Genomic DNA, 19,766 nt, shown 5'->3' with positions numbered 1-19,766 from the left:
ATATACAGTGCTGAACTGGTAAAGCTTCCAAAGCAACTGAAATCTACCCAAACCCTGCCAAACAACAACCCAGATGCCAAGCTGGTTGTTAAGAGGCGGGTGGGAGCGGCAGGGGCAGTCAAAGTCAAAATCAGCTTCTAAACCTTCCCAGCACCACTCTCCCCGCTGATGATGATGGACTGGTTGACAGGTTCGCTTAAACTCTTGATGTTCCTGTAGGTTTGCTCGGCCACGGTGAAGATGTGAGGCGGAAGCTCCTGAAAGGGGAGACACAAAGGTTCGCACCCAGGACCTGCAGGTAGGGTGTGGGGTGAGAGGCTGCCTGCCTCTGGGCAGGGTGGGATTCAGAACATGGGTGTCCTGGAGTAGGGCCACTGTGGGACTGAGGAGTGGAAGCCCTTCCCCTTTTCAAAAAAAATTTTTTATGGTATTTGTTAAGCGCTTACTATGTGCCAGGCACTGTACTAAGTGCTGGGTATACACAAGCTAAGGAGGTGGTACATAGTTCACGTCCCTCATGGGGCTCAGTCTGAAATCCCCATTTTGCAGATGCGGGAACTGAGGCCCAGAGAAGTGAAGTGACTTGCCCAAGGTCACGCAGCAGGCAGGTGATGAGGCCACAGTCCCCTGCCTAAAGGGGGCTCACAGTCTGAAATCCCCATTTCACAGACGAGGGAACTGAGGCCCAGAGAATAAAAATAATAATAATAATAATAATAATAATAATAACGGCATTTATTAAGCGCTTACTATGTGCACTGTTCTAAGCGCTGGGGAGGTTACAAGGTGATGAGGTTGTCCCACGTGGGGCTCACAGTCTTAATCCCAATTTACAGATGAGGTAACTGAGGCACAGAGAAGTGACTCGCCCAGTGAAGTGACTCATCCAAGGCCACACAGCCGACAAGCGGCAGAGCCGGGATTAGGACTGAGGTCCTTCTGACGCCCAGGCTCTAGCCGCTAAGCCGTACCGGAGAGGGCGGGCAGCGAGCACGGTGAGAAACGGTCCCCGAGTCCCAGAACGGCTCTGGGCGGGGGGAGCCCGGAGCACCCCCCGAATCTGCCCCCGCAGAGGAGGGGGCGGGGGTCTTACCTGGGGCAGAGGGGTGCAGTGGTACAGTCTCATCAGCGTAGTAGAGTAGAGGTGCGGGATGTGCTGGAACGGGTTGAGGGCCACTAGGGTACAGCCAGCAGTGGTGTAGAACAGACTGGCCGCGTATCTCACTTGCAGGCATTTCAGGACTGAAACAGACACACCGCGGATGGTCAGGTAGCTCCTTGCGGGCACACAAACCTCACGCTAGAAAGGAGGTCATTTCCTCCTTTCTAGCGTGAGAAGCACTAGAGAAGCAGCATGGCTAGAGAAGCAGCGTGGCTCAGTGGAAAGAGCCCGGGCTTTGGAGTCACAGGTCATGGGTTCAAATCCCGGCTCTGCCAATTGTCAGCTGTGTGACTTTGGGCCGGTCACTTAACTTCTCTGTGCCTCAGTTACCTCATCTGTAAAATGGGGATTAAGACTGCGAGCCCCCCGTGGGACAACCTGATCACTTTGTAACCTCCCCAGCGCTTAGAACAGTGCAATGCACGTAGTAAGCGCTTAATAAATGCCATCATTATTATTATTTCCACAGCGCCTCCCCAATGACCCCTCCATCACCGGCTGACCAGAAGGAGGATTGTGGCTATGGTCAGGGCCAACTGGGCCCCCAGGGCTCCTGCTAGAATCATCATCATCATCATCAATCGTATTTATTGAGCGCTTACTATGTGCAGAGCACTGTACTAAGCACTTGGGAAGTACAAATTGGCAACATATAGAGACAGTCCCTACCCAACAGTGGGCTCACAGTCTAAAAGGGGGGCTTTTAGCAGGCCTGGGGGCTACCGAGGAAACCCAGAAGGGAAGCAGCATCGTTTAGTGACTACAGCACGGGTCTCGGAATCAGAAGGCGATGGGTTCCAACCCCGGTTCCGCCACTTGTCTGCTGTGTGACCTTGGGCAAGTCACCCTAAGCCTCCGTTACCTCATCTGGAAAATGGGGATCGAGGCTGTGAGCCCCCTGTGGGATAGGGACTGTGTCCAACCTGATTTGCTTGTATCCACCCCGGCGCTTAGTACGGTGCCTGATACACAGTAAGCACTTAAATACCATAATAGCTATTTTTATTAAGAGCCCAGAGAGATAAGCAGAGGGAGGTTGGCCTCCAGACTCCAGGACCTCCACTATGCCCCCTCCCTTCGCATGCCCCTCCCCTTCTTTTTAAATGGTATTTGTTAAATTCTTACTAGGCGCTGTACTAAGCGCTGGGGTAGATACAAAGTAATCAGGTTGGATATAGTCCCTGTCCCAAATAGGGCTGTAAAAGTCCCCTTTTACAGATGTGGGAACTGAGGCACAGAAAAAGGACTTGCCCAAGGTCACTCCCGTAGCCCCGGTCCCTTCCATCCTTTCTCAGGCTCTAACCACCTGCCTCTTTCATCTCATCCCAAGTGCTCTGGTACCACCCACAACCCCCATCCTTTTCCTCCACCCAAACCACTCCCCTCCTCCAGCCATGTGTGCCCTTCTTCCTCTGTGAGTGCCCACGTATGTGCGTGTTTGTGTATGTGTGAGCATCCCTCTGTACCTTTGTCTCTCTCCTACACTCAGGTCGGCTATAACCGGTGCTTTCACAGTAAGAATTATAGAATGTCCTTCCCACGTGATCCAAAGTTGGCACAGGCACCTTAACAGGGGAAGACGGAAAGCATGAGCGAGGTATTAGCTAAGGTGTGAACGCTGCCTCCCTTCCCAGCCTCTGCCTCAGACTTGCTGGATTGTTCAGTGCCTTATGTTTCTTTATGTTTTTGCCACTTTAACAGTATTTAATACAGTAAAATAGCAATGGAAAGGCTTAATGGAATGAACACGGGCCTGGGAGAAGGACCTGAGTTCTAAGTCTGGCTCTGCCATTCATTCATTCATTCATATTTGTTGAGCGCTTACTGTGTGCAAAGCACTGTACTAAGCGCTTGGGAAGTACAGGTTGGCAACATGTAAAGACGGTCCCTACCCAACAACAGGCTCACAGCCTAGAAGGGGGAGACAACAAAACACGTGGACGGGTGTCAAGTTGTCAGAACAGACAGAATTAAAGCTAAATTCATTCATTCAATCGCATTTATTGAGCGCTTACTGTGTGCAAAGCACTGTACTAAGCGCTTGGGAAGTACACGGGCGGAGGTCTGGGCCCTGCCCGGATGAGCATGGGGCTCCGCTCAATCTGCTGTGTGATCTTAGGTAGGTCACCTCACTTCTCGGGGCCTCAGTTACTTCATCTGTAAAATGGGGATTAAGACTGTGAACCCAGTGTGGGATACGGTCTGCATCCAACTTGATTATCTTGTATCAACCCCAGTGCTTAGTACAGTGCTTGGTATATAGCAAGCATTATGCAAGCAAGCACCAAAATATGATTAAAAAAGGGGAGTAATAATAATTAATAATAATTTTGGTATTTGTTAAGCCCTTACTATGTGCAAAGCACTGTTCTAAGCGCTGGGGAGGATACAAAGTTGTCCCATGAGGGGCTCACAATCTTAACCCCCCTTTTACAGATGAGGTAATTGAGGCACAGAGAAGTTAAGTGACATGCCCAAAGTCACACAGCTGACAAGCGGCAGAGCCGGGATTTGAACTCATGACCTCTGACTCCCAAGCCCGTGCTCTTCCCACTGAGCCACGCTGCTTGCACTCAAGTACCGAGGGACGTAATAATGGCATAGGAATGTATAGAGGAATTGAGAAAACAGAGTTGCCAAGTGGGAAGAGTCTAGGACTCTGAAGGCCAAGATTGCTATGTGGCTTTGGGCAAGCCACTTAACTTCTCTGTGCTTCACTTTCTTCATTTGTAAAATGAGGATTAATCCCTCCCGCTTAGACCGCGAGCTCCATGTAGAGCAGAGATTGTCCCTGACCTGACTGTATTTATCCAGTGCTTAGCACAGTGATTGGCACATTTTTCAATACAAATTCCCAATTGTAGTTGTGGTATTTATACACAACTAAACTGCGATATTTATATCACAACTTGTGGTATTTATACACAAGTTGTGGTATTTATACCACAACTATAATTGGGAATTCGTACTGAAAAATGTTCACGGTGGCATTTCAAACAGCCTGTCCACTGACCCATTAATTCCCAAGGAGTCAGCCATAGCTAGAATGTGATTTTCCCCAGGCCTGAAGTTCTTACCTAACACCGACATTTAAAAAAAAAAAAATTTAGGGTATTTATTAAGTGCTTACTATGTGCCAGGCACTTACTAAGCACTGGAATAGGCACAAGCTGATCAGAATTGGACAGCCCACGTCCCACCAGGGGCTCACAGTAAGTAGTAATCCCCGTTTTCCAGATGAGGTAACTTAAGACTCAGAGAAGTTAAGTGATATGCCCAAGGTCGCACAGCAGACAAGCGGTGAAGCTAGGAGTAGACCCAAGTTAGAGGAGAACTCCCTATATACCAGCCCACGGCCTTTGCTAGGGGCATCTAAATTGCCCTCCACCCACTATTAGCTCAGGGTACTTTCACAAGAGACCAGCTAACTAATGTCCATCAGACCACGATGGAGCCCAGGGAGGAGTAGGCCAGGCCCCCGCTTCCCAAGAGATGCTGGGGAAGACAAGGAGTGGATGGGGCAGACGCCCCTTGGGCACAGAGGGGACCCCGGAGGGCGAGGAGCTGAGCTGGCTACCCACCCCGTCCCCTCTCCGGGGGATTGCGGTACCTGTCGCCGGGGTGACCGGGTTCACTTTTGTGAGGTCGTCCAGTCGGAGCAGTTGCCCCTCGTCACTCAGAAAAGCCTGGAGGTTGTCACCCGAAAGGGTCCCGGGGATGGACCCCTCTTTGGTGGCAGAGTTGGACTGGCGATCTTCGACCTGGGAGGAAGGAAAAGAGAGGGATCAGGTGAGCAGGGATGGGTCTCTTCCTCTCCCACCGTGGGCCCTCCCTCTCCCCTCCCACCCACCTCCTCCCCGGTCGGCTACGGTGGACGGGGACCAACGAGGATGGCCGCGGGCAAGTAGAAGCAGTTGATTTAGAAGCTGGGAGGGGCCGGTAACCAGATCGGCTGGCCGTTTTCTCCTCAATGGGCCAATTATGTACTTCCCAAGCGCTTAGTACAGTGCTCTGCACATAGTAAGCGCTCAATAAATACGATTGATGATGATGATGATGGGCAAGTTCTCTGGCTGGGGATTGGTTGGCCTCTCTAGTAAGCCACACTCTGGGAATGGCAGCAGAGGGGGCATGGGAGAAGAAGTGCGGCTTTGGCCCTTCCCAGACCATCCACCAACATGGACTGCCCTCTGATCCCATCTCAGGGCAGTGGCCTATGGGTCACAATAATAACTGTGGTACTTGTTAAGCGCTTACTATGTGCCAGACACTACTGTCCTAAGCGCTGGGGTGGATACAAGCTAATCAGTTTGGTCACAGTCCCTGTCCCACGTGGGGTTCACAGTCTCCATCCCCGTTTTGTAGATGAGGTAACTGAGGCACTTGGAGAAGTGACTTGCCCAAGGCCGCACTGCAGACAGGTCCTCTGCCTCTCAGGCCCGGGCTCTAGCCACTAGACCACACTCCTTCTCTCTGCTGGGGTTCCTCCAGCCATGACCTATAGACTGTGGCCCACGGAACTGGAGCGGAGGGCTGGCCTAGGTGGACTAGGTAATTATTGGATTCCTGTTCTACAGATGAGGAAACCGAGGCCCAGAGAAGTTAAGTGACTTGCCCAAGGTCACACGGCTGACAAGCGGGGGAGGCAGGATTAGAACCCAGGTCCTGTAACTCCCTGGTCCGAGCTCATACATGTGGGACAGGGACTGTGCCCAACCAGATTATCTTGTCTCTAGCCCAGTGCTTAGTACAGTGCCTGGCACATAATAATAATAATAATAATGATGGTATTTATTAAGCACTTACTATGTGCAAAGCACCGTTCTAAGCGCTGGGGAGGTTGCAAGGTGATCAGGTTGTCCCACAGGGGGCTCACAGTCTTAATCCCCATTTTGCAGATGAGGGAACTGAGGCACAGAGAAGTTAAGAGACTTGCCCAAAGTCACACAGCTGACAATTGGCGGAGCTGGGATTCGAACCCATGACCTCTGACTCCAAAGGCTGGGCTCTTTCCACTGAGCCACGCTGCCTCACATAGTAAGTGCTTAAACAAATGTCACAGTTATGATATTATTAGGTACAGTAAGGTCCCTCCAACAATCAACCGATTATATTTTACGTCACCCCGATCAAGGCCAGAAGCCAGGACCCCCCCCCCCCCCCGTCTCACAGGAAGACAACAGATTGCTGGACCCCCTTTCCCACCCCCTCTCCGCTGCGTGGGAATGCCTCCCCCTTCATAACTGACACACCCTCACTCTTCCCATAGTCAAAGCCCTACCCTGAAATCATATCTCCCTGTATAACCCTTCATTTCCCCTCCGTTTTGCCTTTCCTACGCACCTGGATCTGAACGCCTTAAATCAATCGTATTTATTGAGCGCTTACTGTGTGCAGAGCACTGTACTAAGCGCTTGGGAAGTACAAGTTGGCAACATAGAGAGACAGTCCCTACCCAACAGTGGGCTCACAGTCTAAAAGGGGGAGACAGACGACAAAACCAAACATACTAACAAAATAAAATAAATAGAATAGATATGTACAAGTAAAATAGAGTAATAAATATGTACAAACATATATACATTAAACAATCTGATACTCCACCCTAAACCCTTCAGCACTTATAATAATAACTGTGGTATTTGTTACACTCTTACTACGTGCCAGGCACTGTACTAAGCACTGGGGTGGAAAAGAAGCGTATCGGGTTGTCCCACTTGGGGCTCACAGTCTCAATCCCCATTTGACAGGTGAGGTAACTGAGGCACAGAGACGTTAAAGCAGGACACCACAGTGAGAAGCTTGTAAATTTCTCCCTCTGCTCCGAGGGATTTACTCTCACCTCAGTTCAGTCAGTTGCCGACAAGGTGGGGCCGTTTAGGACTCGTGCCCAGCCCACAGTGTTCACAACCACATCCTCGCTCACGTGGCAGGGACACAAATCTCTCCCCGCCAAACACAAGCGGCCGTGCCCAAGATCAGGCCTTACTGCCACACCGCCAAACCAAACCCTTTCTCTCGAAAGCTGTGAGGGCTAGGGGTCCCACAGCATTCACGTATCCGTAATTTATTTATATTTATATCTCTCCTTTCTAGACTGTAAACTTCTTGTGGGCAGGGAATGGGTCTTCCAACTCTGTTACACTGCACTCTTCCTAGAGCCTTAGACAATGCTCTGCACATAATAATTACCATTATTACAATGCTCCCACTGTTGGGTAGGGACTGTCTCTACATGTTGCCAATTTGTACTTCCCAAGCGCTTAGTACAGTGCTCTGCACATAGTAAGCGCTCAATAAATACGATTGATGATGATGATGATGATAGGTGCTCAATAAATACAACTGATTGAGAAGCAGCGTAGCTCAGTGGAAAGAGCCCGGGCTTTGGAGTCAGTGGTCATGGGTTTGAATCCCGGCTCCGCCAATTGCCAGCTGTGTGACTTTGGGCAAGTCACCTAACTTCTCTGTGCCTCATCTACCTCATCTGTAAAATGGGGATTGACCGTGAGCCCTCCGTGGGGCAACCTGGTCACCTTGTAACCTCCCCAGCGCTTAGAACAGTGCTTTGCCCACAGTAAGCGCTTAATAAATGCCATCATTATTATTATTATTATTTATACTCTTGATGTCTAAATGCTCTTGATGTCTAAGCACTTTCTATCTACAACTTATTTTAATATCTGTTTCCCCCTGCTAGATGAATGCTTCTTGAGAGCAGGATCGGGTCTAACGACTTTATTGTACTCTCCCCAGAGCTTAGAACGGCGTCCTGCACGCAGTAAGTGCCCAACCAGTATTATTAATGAATTGAATAAAGCATTTTGATTAGACCCTGCATGAACCTAGGGTGGCTTCACATGCTATCGTCTTTAGGATCCACTGTAAATAAATACCAAGCTGAAATCCACTGAACACCAAGGCAAACAGATACAGGTAAGCCCCGGGTTGAGACGTGCAAGAACTTGAGCGAGCCTTCAGGGTCTGTTTCCAAGTTCTTCGGGAAGGTACATGTTCTGTTCAGGAGAGCTTAGTACGGTGCTCTGCACACAGTAAGCGCTCAATAAATACGATTGATGATGAGAGCACTGTTGAGGGGGCAGACACCTATCCTGAAATCGCACCCCCTGGAATCCAGCTAGGGTCGTTCCCCGAGTTATCTGATGGGCAGGGAATGTGTCTGTTTATCATTATATCGTGCTCTCCCAAGTGCTTAGTACAGTGCTCCAGACCCAGAAAGCACTCAATCAATATGATCGACTGGCTGAATACTAAATAAGTTAGTCCAAATAGAAAAATCAATCAATCAGTGGTATTTGAGTGCTCAAGGTGTGCAGAGCACTGTACTAGGCGCTTGGGAGAGTATGCTACAACAGAGTTGGTAGACATTATCAATTAATCGATCTGCAGTCTACAGGAGGAGATGAGCATTAAAATACACGAGAGAGGAGAAACGGAAGGGTATAACAATATAGACAAAAGCGCTGGGGGCAGGGGGTGACGGGATACCGACCCAAGTGCAGAGAGGATGCAGAAGGGAGGGCGAATCCTGTGGGGAAATGAGGGAACGATGGGATAGGAAGGGGAGCGTGTGTGTTGTCAGGGGGGACGCCCTCATTCCCCTTAATTCTCTTCTGGTTTGTTACCCACACGACAGAAACCACCTTCTTCCCTATACTCTCCTGAAGGCAGAAAAGACTACAGTAAAAAGGACCGAGGTTTTAAACACAGGTTGAACTCCCCGTCAAAAATCAATCAATTGTATTTGAGCACTTACTGTGTGCAGAGCACTGTGCTAAGCGCCTGGGACAGTACACTAGAACAATTGAGTACAACAGTTGTACTCTCCCAAGCGCTTAGTACAGCGCTCGGCACACAGAAAGCGCTCAAATAAGATTGAATGAATGAATAATAATAATAGCGGTATTTGTTAAGTGCTTACTATGTGCCAAGGACTCTGTCTCAATCCCCATTTTACAGATGAGGTAACTGACATACAAAGAAGTGACTTGCCTAAGGTCACACAGCAGATAAGTGGTGGAGCCGGGAATGAATGAATTAATACAATAAAGTGGAATCGGTAGACACATTCCCCGCCCGCAAGGCGCTTACGGTCTGGACGGGCTGAAAAGACACTGGAGTGAATGACTGAATTTGGGGTTTCCCTGGCCTTAAACCTTTAGAAGCAGCATGGCTCAGTGGAAAGAGCACGGGCTTTGGAGTCAGAGGTCATGGGTTCAAATCCCAGCTCCGCCAACTGCCAGCTGTGTGACTTTGGGCAAGTCACTTCTCTGGGCCTCAGTTCCCTCATCTGTAAAATGGGGATTAAGACTGTGAGCCCCATGTGGGACAACCTGATCACCTTGTACCCTCCCCAGCGCTTAGAACAGTGCCTGGCACATAGTAAGCGCTTAATAAATGCTATTATTATTATTATTATTATTATTTAAGACAACAACAGTCACCCACCCCCATTAACTTAGGTTAAGAATCGCCCTGTTTGGAGGCAGGACATTTACCTTTCTAAGCATATTTTCTGGTGTCCGGCACTCTGAGAGGGCTGGGGGACGCTACCACCACGTGTCGGTCGGTCGGAACACAGGCTTTGGTCCAGGAAGGCTTTGACGAGGCTGGTTCACGGTAATAGAGAAAGGGAAGCCAGTGAGGGGAGGAATAGGTAGAGCCAAGAAAGCAGGGGAAAAAACACATCCCGGAATGCCGGGCCCTAGTTGGGGCAGGTTCCGGGTGGCTCTGAGTCAGCTTACCGCTCCTCCTGCAGAGCCGGGCCCTGCCAGGCTGACAATAAGGTCACCCTGAAGGGCAGAGAAAGAGAGAGAGACCCCCCCCTTCCTGCCCCCACAAAGAAGAAATCTGCCCTGCACCCCACGAGTTTGGGAAATTTTACACGCTCTTCCCACGGGAGCTCCTCCTCAAAGTCAGGGTGCTATTGTGGGGGTGGAGAGGGAAGGGTAGCCGGTGTGGCCTAATGGTTACAGCACAGGCCTAGGAATCAGAAGAACCTGGGCTCTAACGCTGGCTCTGCCACTTGTCTGCTGTGTGACCTTGGGTAAGTCACTTAACTTCCCTGGGGCTCAGTTACCTCCTCTGTAAAATGGGGATCAAGGCCGGAGCCCCAAGTGGGACATGGATTGTGTCCAATCTGATTTGCTCATGTCTACCCCAGTGCTTAATACAGTCCCTGGCACCTAGTTACCAAATACCTTAAAAAAAAAATCACCTTTATATCCACCTAGCCACCTTGCCTACTGAATGGCTGCATGGTAAATAAGGGGGAGGGAGCACAGACAGCCTGAAGTCATAGAGGAGAGAACATGGGCTTGGGAAGGCAGAAGTCCTGGGTTCTAATTCTGGCTTTGTGCTGTGTGACCTTGGGCGAGCCATTTGACTTCTCTGTGCCTCAGTTACCTCAGCTGTAAAACGGGGATTAAGACTGTGAGCCCCATTTGGGCCAACCTGATTACCTTGTACCTATCCCGGTGCTTGGAACAGTGCTTGGCACATAGTAAGCGCTTAACAAATACCATAATTTATTATTATTATTATTATGTGATAGAGAATCTGGGTTCACTCGGATCCCAGGTGAGTCCAGAAATGTCAGAAAGAGGTGATAATGATAATAATAATGTATTTATTAAGCACTTACTACGTGCAAAGTACTGTTCTAAGCGCTGGGGTAGATAATCAAGTTGTCCCACGTGGGGCTCACAGACTCGATCCCCAGTTTCCAGATGAGGGAACTGAGGCCCAGAGAAGTGAAGTGACTTGCCCGGAGTCACAGGGCCGAGGAGTGGCGGAGCCGGGATTCGAACCCCTGACCTCTGGCTCCCGAGCCCGGGCTGGAAATGGGGTCGGGGCGGGCTCCTCCCGCTCTGCCCCGGCAGGGAGGCTGCCAAACCGGCGGGCGTTGCTGGAAAGGGAAAGGCCGACTCAAGGGCAAAACGGGGAAAGGGGCTGAAAGGGTGCGGCAAGGCCGGGGGACGGGGTGGGGAAGGAGGGGGCCGGGAACAGGGGTCGACCTCCGCCTCCAGGCCGGCCTCCGGGGGGCTGCGGCCCGGGGGACAGAGGGCCTGGGGGCGCTGCCCGCCGGAGGGCAGGGGGGGGTCGGGGTCGGGCCCGGGCGGGCGGGGGGGGCACGGGGACACCGGGGACACCGGGGACACGGGGGCGGCGCTTACCGGTCCCATGGGACCCCGGGCCCGGCGGAGGCGGAGGCGGAGGCGGCGGCGGAGGGGAGCGGGGGGAACCGACCGGCACAGCAGGGGACGGGCGGGCGGAGGGACAGGGGACTGGGGACGGGGGACACGGGACAGAGGACACGGGACGGGACCGGAGGGACACGGGAGGGAAGGAGGGCGGGGAGGGGCGGGGAACCGCAAGGGGACCGCGGGGCAGGGCACGGAAAGGGAGGGAGCGGGAAGAGAGGGGAGGGGAAGAGGGGCAGAAGGAAAGGGAGAGGAGGGGGAAGGGGAGGAGAAAAGGGGGGAGAGGGGAGGAGGAGAGGGAAGGGGAGGAGGAGAGGGAAAGGGAGAGGGGAGGGAAGGCGGGAAGGGGAGGGGGGAAGGGGGAGGAGGGAGAAGGGTAGGAGAAAAGAGGAGAGGGAAGAGGTGGAGAGGGAAAGGGAAGAGAAAAGAAGAGAGGGAGGAGAAAAGAGAGGGGAGGAGAGGGGAAAAGAGGAGGGGGAAGGGGAAGAAAAGAGGAGGGGAAGGGGAGAGGAGGGAAGGATAGAGAAGGGGAGGGGGGAGGAGGGGGAAAAGGGGGGGGAAGGGTAGGAGAAAAGAGGAGAGGGAATGGGAGAAGAGAGGAGAAGGAAGAGGTGGAGAGGGAAAGGGAAGAGAAAAGAGGAGAGGGAGAAGAAAGGAGAGGGAAAGGGAGGAGAAAAGAGGAGAGGAGGGAGGAGAGGGAAGGGGAGGAGAAAAAAGAGGAGAGGGAGAAGAAAGGAGAGGGAAGGGGAGGAGAAAGGAGAGGGAGAAAAGAGGAGGGGGAAGGGGGTGGAGAGGGAAGAGGAGGAGGAGAAGGAAGAGAGAAGACGACAGGGAAAGGGAGGAGAAAAGTGGAGTTGGCGGAGGATAGAGGAGAGGGAAGGTCCCGTCGGCCGGCTCGGCCGGGGCCGGGGGCAGAGGCAGGCTCGGCTCGTCCTGCTCCGCCGCGCTGTGCCCGGCCCCAAGCCGGCCCCAAGCCGGCCGGCCGGCCGGAGGCCGCACGTGGGCCCAGCTCCCCGGGGGAAGGGGCGGGGCCCCCGCCTCCCCCCCCTCCCCCCCCCTCCCCGCCCAAAGACGGGGGGGCGGGGGGGGCTCCCTCAGCCCCAACCGCCACGGCCGCTCTGCCCTATGATAATAATGATGGCATTTATTAAGCGCTTACTATGTGCAAAGGACTGTTCTATAATACCACCTGCTCTTAGGCACCCCAAAGCTCAGCCCGGTGCTTGGCCCAGAGTCAGCACGAAACAAATACCGCCGTTATTATGATGAGTATTCTCGCTCTGGGCCTCAGTTCCTTCATAATAATAATAATAATGGCATTTATTAAGCGATTACTATGTACAAAGCGCTGTTCTAAGCGCTGGGGAGACTGTTCTAAGCGCTGGGGAGACCTTTTAGACTGTGAGCCCACTATTGGGTAGGGACTGTCTCTATGTGATGCCAATTTGTACTTCCCAAGCGCTTAGTACAGTGCTCTGCACATAGTAAGCGCTCAATAAATACGATTGATTGATTGATTGATTGGGGAGGTTACAAGGTGATCAGGTTGTCCCACGGAGGGCTCACAGTCCTCATCCCCATTTTACAGATGAGGGAACCGAGGCCCAGAGAAGTGAAGTGACTTGCCCAAAGTCACCCAGCTGACAATTGGCGGAGTCGGGATTTGAATCCATGACCTCTGGCTCCAAAGCCTGGGCTCTTTTCCACAGAGCCACGCTGCTTCTCATCTGTAAAGTGGGGATGAAGACTGGGAGCCCCATGTGGGACATGGACTGCGTCCAACCTGATTGTCTTGTATCTATCTACCCCAGCGTTTAGAGCAGTGTTGGACACACAGTAAGCAGTTAACAAATGCCATAAACGTTATTAGAGAAGCAGCGCAGTGTTGGACACACAGTAAGCAGTTAACAAATGCCATAAATGTTGTTATTAGAGAAGCGGCGTGGCCTAATGGATAGAGCACAGAAGATCATGGGTTCTAGCTCTCCCTCCATCCTCCCTCCACACAAGCTGCTGTGTGACCTTGGGCAAGTCACTCCTCTGGGCCTCAGTGATCTCATCTGGAAAATGGGGATTGAGACCGTCAGCCTCACAACAGACACGGTCTGTCTCCGACTAGGGTGATTGTATCCATCCCAGCACTTAGTACGGTGCCTGACACATAGTAAGTACTTAAAGACCATTATTATTATTAAATAGAAGTTATGATGTCGTCACATTACACTGAGTGCCCAGCACAGTATTTGTGATGTCACAAGGGTTTCCTTGACTTGGGAGGGTCATCGGTGACCCCTCTACCTAAGCCTCATAACTGAGCTGCAGGGGGATAAATGCAGGCCTCTCAATTTGTTCACAGTGGTAATTCCCATTTTTCAGATGAGGTGAGACCCAGAGAACTTGAGTGACTTCCCCAGCACTTAAATCAGTGCCTGGCACATAGTAAGAGTTTAACACCATAAAAAAAAAAAGACCAAGGAGAGAGTTGGAGAAGCAAGTAGTGGATGGGGCAATAATTAGAAGGTGCAGCTGGAAGCCAGAATTTATTTACGTGTTTATTTTAGAATGGGAGACTCAAGTGTGTTTAGAAGCAGAGGAAATTGAACTAGAAGTAGCAGCTTGGCCCAGTGGCAAGAGCACAGGCCTGGGAGTCAGAGGACCTGGATTCTAATTCTGGCTCCACCACTTGTCTGCTGTGTGACCTTGGGCAAGTCATTTCCCTTCTCTGAGCCTCAGTTCCCTCAGCAGTAAAATGGGGATAAAGACTGTGAGCCCCACGTGGGGCCTGGACTGCGGCCATCCTGTCTTGTATTCATTCAGTCAGTCCTAGTTATTAATAATAATGATGGTATTTGTTAAGCCTGTATCTATGTATAGCCTGTATATATGTTTGTACATATTTATTACTCTATATATTTTACTTGTACATATCTATTCTATTTATTTTATTTTGTTAATATGTTTTGTTTTGTTCTCTGTCTCCCCCTTCTAGACTGTGAGCCCACTGTTGGGTAGGGACCGTCTCTATATGTTGCCAACTTGTACTTCCCAAGCGCTTAGTACAGTGCTCTGCACACAGTAAGCGCTCAATAAATATGATTGATTGATTGATTAAGCGCTTACTATGTGCCAAGCACTGATCCAAGCGCTGGGGTAGATACAAGGCAATCAGGTTGTCCCACGTGGGGCTCACCGTCTTAATCCCCATTTTACAGATGAGGGAACTGAGAAGTAACGTGACTTGCCCAGAGTCACACAGCTGATAAGGGACGGAGCGGGGATTAGAACCCACGACCTCTGACTCCCACGCCCGGGCTCTTTCCACTAAGCCACGCTGCTTCTCATATTTATCATCATCATCATCATCATCATCAATCGTATTTATTGAGCGCTTACTATGTGCAGAGCACTGTACTAAGCGCTTGGGAAGTACAAATTGGCAACACCTAGAGACGGTCCCTACCCAACAGTGGGCTCACAGTCTAAAAGGGGGGGGGGGGAGCGCTTATTGAGCGCTTAGCGTGTGCAAAGCACCGTACTAAGCGGTTAGCGCTGCATCTACCCCGGAGCTTAGTCCAGTGACTGGCGCAAGAGCAAAGTACTGAACAAATGGCATTAAATAAAAGCAGAAGGTGAGTAAGGGGTTAAAGATGGCAGGAAGGGAGGAGAGGAGGGCCACAGCAAAGGTTTCTGAGAAGGGACACAGGGGTGGCCTGCCTCTACTAGGCCCTCCCTCCTCCATGTGTCCCAATTCTGAGATTTGGGCGGGAGGTTCCCAGCCCTGGGCCTCAGCATCTCCGTCCGGCGTGGCCTAAAATGGGGAGATGATGCTGGCCTTGGCTTGGACGTGACAGCCCTCTCAGGGACAGCGCGTGTGGAATCGGCCAACGGGAAAGGCGGGCTGGGCCGCCTTGGCAGCTGTGAAACTGTGTTTCAGAAGGGAAGGATGCGTTTACCTCTTGTGCAGCCGGACCAGTTCTGCAACCAGAAGAAGAAGATGAAGGAATGGGGAGGGTGGGAGGGGCTGGGGTCTCCTTTGCGGCCCCCCGTCCCCTGTCGGAGTCCCCAGTCCTGGGTTAGCTTGGCCAGGCGCTTCCACCACTCCAGGGCCTGGGACTCTCCCTCTATCCAGTCCTGGATAAAAGAGCTTTACAGCTCTTAGCCACAGGTTGGTGATGGGACTGGTAGGCCCCTCGGTTCAATCCATCGTTCGGTGGTACTTACTGGGCGTTTACCGCGTGCAGAACACTGTAGTAAGCGCGCGGAGGGTCCCGAGAGACGACCAGCCGGGTTGGGGAGAAGGCAGCGGACTGTGGCGTTTAGGGGAGAGGCCAGAAAACGTGCCTTTGTTGGAGGGATATTTGGTGTCTTCTTCGACCGAGGGAAGCTTTCCGTCAGTAATAGTCATTCATTCAATCGTATTTATTGAGCGCTTACTGTGTGCAGAGCACTGTACAAGTTGGCAACATATAGAGACGGTCCCTACCCAACAGCGGGCTCACACCCGGTAGTCTCAGGCTGGGGAACTTTTGTTCCACAAAACAGTGTTCGTTTTCTTTCCTCTCCCTTCTTACACTTGGCATATAAATATATATATATATATATATATATATGTACATATATATGCATATAGATATGTATGTATATAGATTTAAAAACGTAATTGAATTTGTTTTTAAATGATTTGTTTGGTGCTCCCAATTAGAAGCGCATAATCTTTACTGGATCTCCCCTAAATGTTCAGCAGCTTTTTAATTGAAATTCTTGATAGGGCAAGTCAAAAAGCATAAGCAATACAGACCCTTGGTATCGCATGGAAACTTAGCAGTTTCACATGCAAAAGTGTTGGGCGGGGACTGTGTCCAACATGAATAGCTTGGATCGACCCCAGCGCTTGGCACACAGAAACATTTTAACAAATACCACAATTAGTTGTATTATTGCTATGAACTTGAATTGGAAATCTGTCATTGTTTCATCCTAAACAGATCACGAAAGGATTATTATTATTATTGATATTAATAATAATTAATAAATAATAATGATTAGTTTTATACCTAGGGTGTATTCTAGATGCCTAGATTTTTAAGATGATATTTCAAGTCTTTTCAATAGCCAGTACAAGGGCAGCCAGCTGTCGAGCGGCTATTAAGCGCTTAGTACAGTGCTTTACACACAGTAAGTGTGCAATAAATATGATTGAGTGAGTGGCTAGAACACTGGACTTGGGGGCAAGTCCAAACAGGTACTTAGAACAGTGCTCAGCGCTTAGAACAGTGCTTTGCATGTAGTAAGCGCATAAATGCCATCAACATTATTATTATTATACCATTTATTTTTTTAAAAAATAGAACATCTGAGTGCTGCCACAGTTCACTCTGGGACCTTGGTCAAAACACTTAAACTCCCTGTTTCTTTATCTGTAAAATGAGCAGAGTCATAAACTCTTCCTAGGGGTAAAACCAAAGCACAAGAAAGTGTTTGTTTGTGGGGGGTTTTAATGGTATTTGTTGAGCGCTTCCTATATGCCAGGCACTGTATTAAACGCTGGGGGTAACTACAAGCTAATGAGGTTAGACAGTCCCTGTCCCATATGGGGCTCACAGTCTTAATCCCCATTTTATAGAAGAGGAAACTGGGGCCCAGAGAAGTGGTGTGACTTGCCCAAGGCCACACGCAGCGGACAAGTGGTGCTGCTGGGGCGTGGCTCAGTGGAAAGAGCCCGGGCTTTGGAGTCAGAGGTCACGGGTTCAAATCCTGGCTCCGCCAATTGCCTGCTGTGTGGCCTTGGGCAAGTCACCTAACTTCTCTGTGCCTCAGTTCCTTCATCTGTAAAACGGGGGTTAAGACTGTGAGCCCCCCGTGGGACAACCTGATCACCTTGTAACCTCCCCAGCGCTTAGAACAGTGCTTTGCACATAGCAAGTGCTTAGTAAATGCCATTATTATTATTATTAGGTCCTTCTGACTGCCAGCCCCATGCTCTATCCACTGGGATATGCTGCTTTTCCCTTTCATCGACTATTTTGCTCCTTTGTCTCCCAGGAAGAAGAAATGTCCCAAAGGCAGATGAAAGAAGCCTTTGTCAGCAACCTCAATGGAACTAATCTACTGGAAATTACGCTGGGATTGAGTTTGCCCCCCATCTGTACAGTGTGCAGGGGATTGCTACTCATTCTCTCCCAGCTCCACTCTACCTGGGGCATACATCTCCTCGTGGACTTTGCCATCCTAGTAGTTCCGCTCGTGACTTCCTGTACTGTTCTGTCTCCGGTCCTCTCCCTTGTGCCACTTATCCTAACCTCCTTAGGTGCAGGTATGTTCTACCAAATCTACAACAGGAGAAACTGCCACCTCAGGGCCCCCCCTCGGAAAATCATCCAGGAATTCCTGAAAACGCGGCTAGAGCCCGAGCGGATCCCGGCCGTCACTCATTTCCGCGTATTTATCAACGTGCTCACCGCCATCAGCATCTTGGCGGTAGATTTTCCACTGTACCCCCGGAGGTATGCCAAGACGGAAGTGTACGGAACGGGAGTGATGGACTTAGGAGTGGGAGCCTTCGTTTTTGGGAATGCCCTCATTTGCCCGGAGGTTAGGAGAGGCCCGGGAACTGGGCGGTCCAAGTTCCACTACCTCGCAAGGCAACTGTTCTCCGTTTGGCCCTTAGTTTTCCTAGGGTTGGGACGACTGATCAGCGTAAAATCCGTCGGGTATCACGAACATTTGTCCGAGTATGGAGTTCACTGGAACTTCTTCTTCACCTTAGCAGTCGTGAAAGTGGCAGCCTCACTGCTCCTGGTTCTAGTTTCCCCGCATAAATCCTGGGTCGTCGCCACGGGTCTTGCTGTGTTTTACCAGATAGCTCTTGACCTTGCCCAGCTGAAGGTGCTCCTTTTACATGGCAGTGACGGCAAAGGCACAAGGGTTGGTATGCTCAACGCCAACCGAGAGGGAATATTCTCCATCTGGGGATATCTGGCAATTTATCTGGCCGGTGTACAAACGGGCCTATTCATGCTGAAAACAAGAACTCTCCTTAGCGATTGGATTAGAGCCATAGGTAGCCTGCTTCTAATAGTTTCAGGCCTTTTCACGTTTCTTCACGTAACACAAGATTATATAGGCCCCGTGTCTCGCAGGATGGCCAATCTAGCTTTTGGCATCTGGACAGTTGCTCAGTGCTTGTCGTTTCTCAGTTTTTTATTACTGGGTGATGTGCTTTTAGTCCTCTCGAAGTTTCTGATAAAAGGGGTGGACGTGCCTTGTTCTTGGAATCTTATCCAATCCTCCGGTGCGGTGAAGAAGCGTGAAACAGGCTCTCCAACCCCAGAAAAGGAAAGAAAACCTCTAAATCTTTGTTTAATTGCCGCTATTAACCGAAACCAGTTACTTTTCTTTTTGTTGGCAAACGTCATGACAGGCCTGGTAAACATGATGGTCGATACTCTCAACAGCAGCACCTCATGGACTCTATCTCTGCTTCATTTGTATATGTTCAGCAACTGTTTAATTATGTATGTGCTACATATACAAAGTGTGACTGTAAAATGGTGGTAAGCGGTGAAACGATGTGTTCTCAATTAGTGACCCTCAAAAAGCGTAAGGGAGAAAAATATATCGACTGTTAATAACAGACGGTTTGACTTCAATTTTATTTTAAAAGTACAATCAGTCTCAAATCCTTGTCTGTAAGATTTTTGTTTCCTAAAACACCATAGCGTGAGTGGATGATATTTCATTTGATGAGCATTAACGCTATTCAAGCCTTTAACTGACAGAGAAGAAACAGCCCCAAGATCACTCCCCGTTAAATGTCAGCAGGGTAAACTAACTGATTCTTTATTGCTAAGGAAACCATTTTAGACTGAGTGTAAACCTGAGCGTCTAAGAATGGCAAGGAAGCCGTATGCTAATATTGTAGACTATCAGACAACACGAGATGGGGGGAAAAAAGGGCTCTAAAAATAGACCTAAATGAGATCCAGCTTTTATCTCTCATTATGAGGTATTACAGATATGATTTCAGATTTTATAGAAATAATTGCCTTCAGAAAAATAAAGTAGAATTTGGAATAAAATTTAAGAAAATGCACTAAGGGTTAGTAATCCTTTTTTGGGAAGTTATTACCCAACAAAAGTTGGGATCCTTTGGTGAGATTAATTCATTCGATCATATTTATTGAGCACTTACTGTGCGCAGAGCCCTGTACTAAGCACTTGGGAGAATACCATGCAGCATAGATACATCCATGCTGTGCTGTGGAGTTCTCTTTCCTAGCCAGAGGCCCCAAACTCATTTTCCTTCTTCCATTATTAGGTCATTTCAAATCTTACCTGATGGGTGGTGGTTGTGTTCTTCAGAGCAGATGTGAATCCATATA

General features: G+C 50.0%; 2 protein-coding genes across 5 annotated transcripts in view; one reads left to right on the top strand and one right to left on the bottom strand.

Moving 5' to 3' along the window:
- The window catches only part of MYO19 (myosin XIX), a 33,179-nt gene extending 23,392 nt beyond the window's left edge, over positions 1-9,787 (bottom strand). For both annotated transcript variants that reach the window (XM_038759338.1, XM_038759337.1), the window contains exons 1-4: positions 9,682-9,787; positions 4,773-4,923; positions 1,094-1,242; positions 144-257 (exon numbers count right to left, since the gene is read on the bottom strand). In XM_038759338.1, the coding sequence (XP_038615266.1) occupies positions 144-257; positions 1,094-1,242; positions 4,773-4,923; positions 9,682-9,693 (426 nt within the window). In that variant the 5' untranslated portion in view covers positions 9,694-9,787. The remainder of the gene's footprint in view (positions 1-143; positions 258-1,093; positions 1,243-4,772; positions 4,924-9,681) is intronic.
- Positions 177-19,020, top strand: PIGW (phosphatidylinositol glycan anchor biosynthesis class W). 3 transcript variants are annotated; one of them, XM_038759335.1, is made up of 2 exons: positions 177-298; positions 17,428-19,020. In XM_038759335.1, exon 2 carries the CDS (start codon positions 17,437-17,439, stop codon positions 18,940-18,942), a length of 1,506 nt encoding a protein of 501 aa, XP_038615263.1. In that variant the 5' UTR covers positions 177-298; positions 17,428-17,436; the 3' UTR covers positions 18,943-19,020. The 3 variants fall into 3 exon arrangements, with proteins under 3 accessions (XP_038615263.1, XP_038615264.1, XP_038615262.1); XM_038759336.1 differs by lacking the exon at positions 177-298 and adding an exon at positions 7,927-7,943; XM_038759334.1 differs by lacking the exon at positions 177-298 and adding an exon at positions 15,454-15,550.
- Positions 19,021-19,766: the final 746 nt, after the last annotated feature.

This window comes from Tachyglossus aculeatus, chromosome 17 (assembly GCF_015852505.1).
Source record: "Tachyglossus aculeatus isolate mTacAcu1 chromosome 17, mTacAcu1.pri, whole genome shotgun sequence".
Classification (NCBI taxonomy): Eukaryota; Metazoa; Chordata; class Mammalia; order Monotremata; family Tachyglossidae; genus Tachyglossus; species Tachyglossus aculeatus.
This window is presented reverse-complemented; position numbering and strand designations above follow the sequence as displayed.

Coding starts and splice junctions, on each gene's coding strand:
- PIGW (XM_038759335.1), top strand. CDS start 17,437: ATGTCCCAAAGGCAGATGAAAGAAGCCTTTGTCAGCAACCTCAATGGA.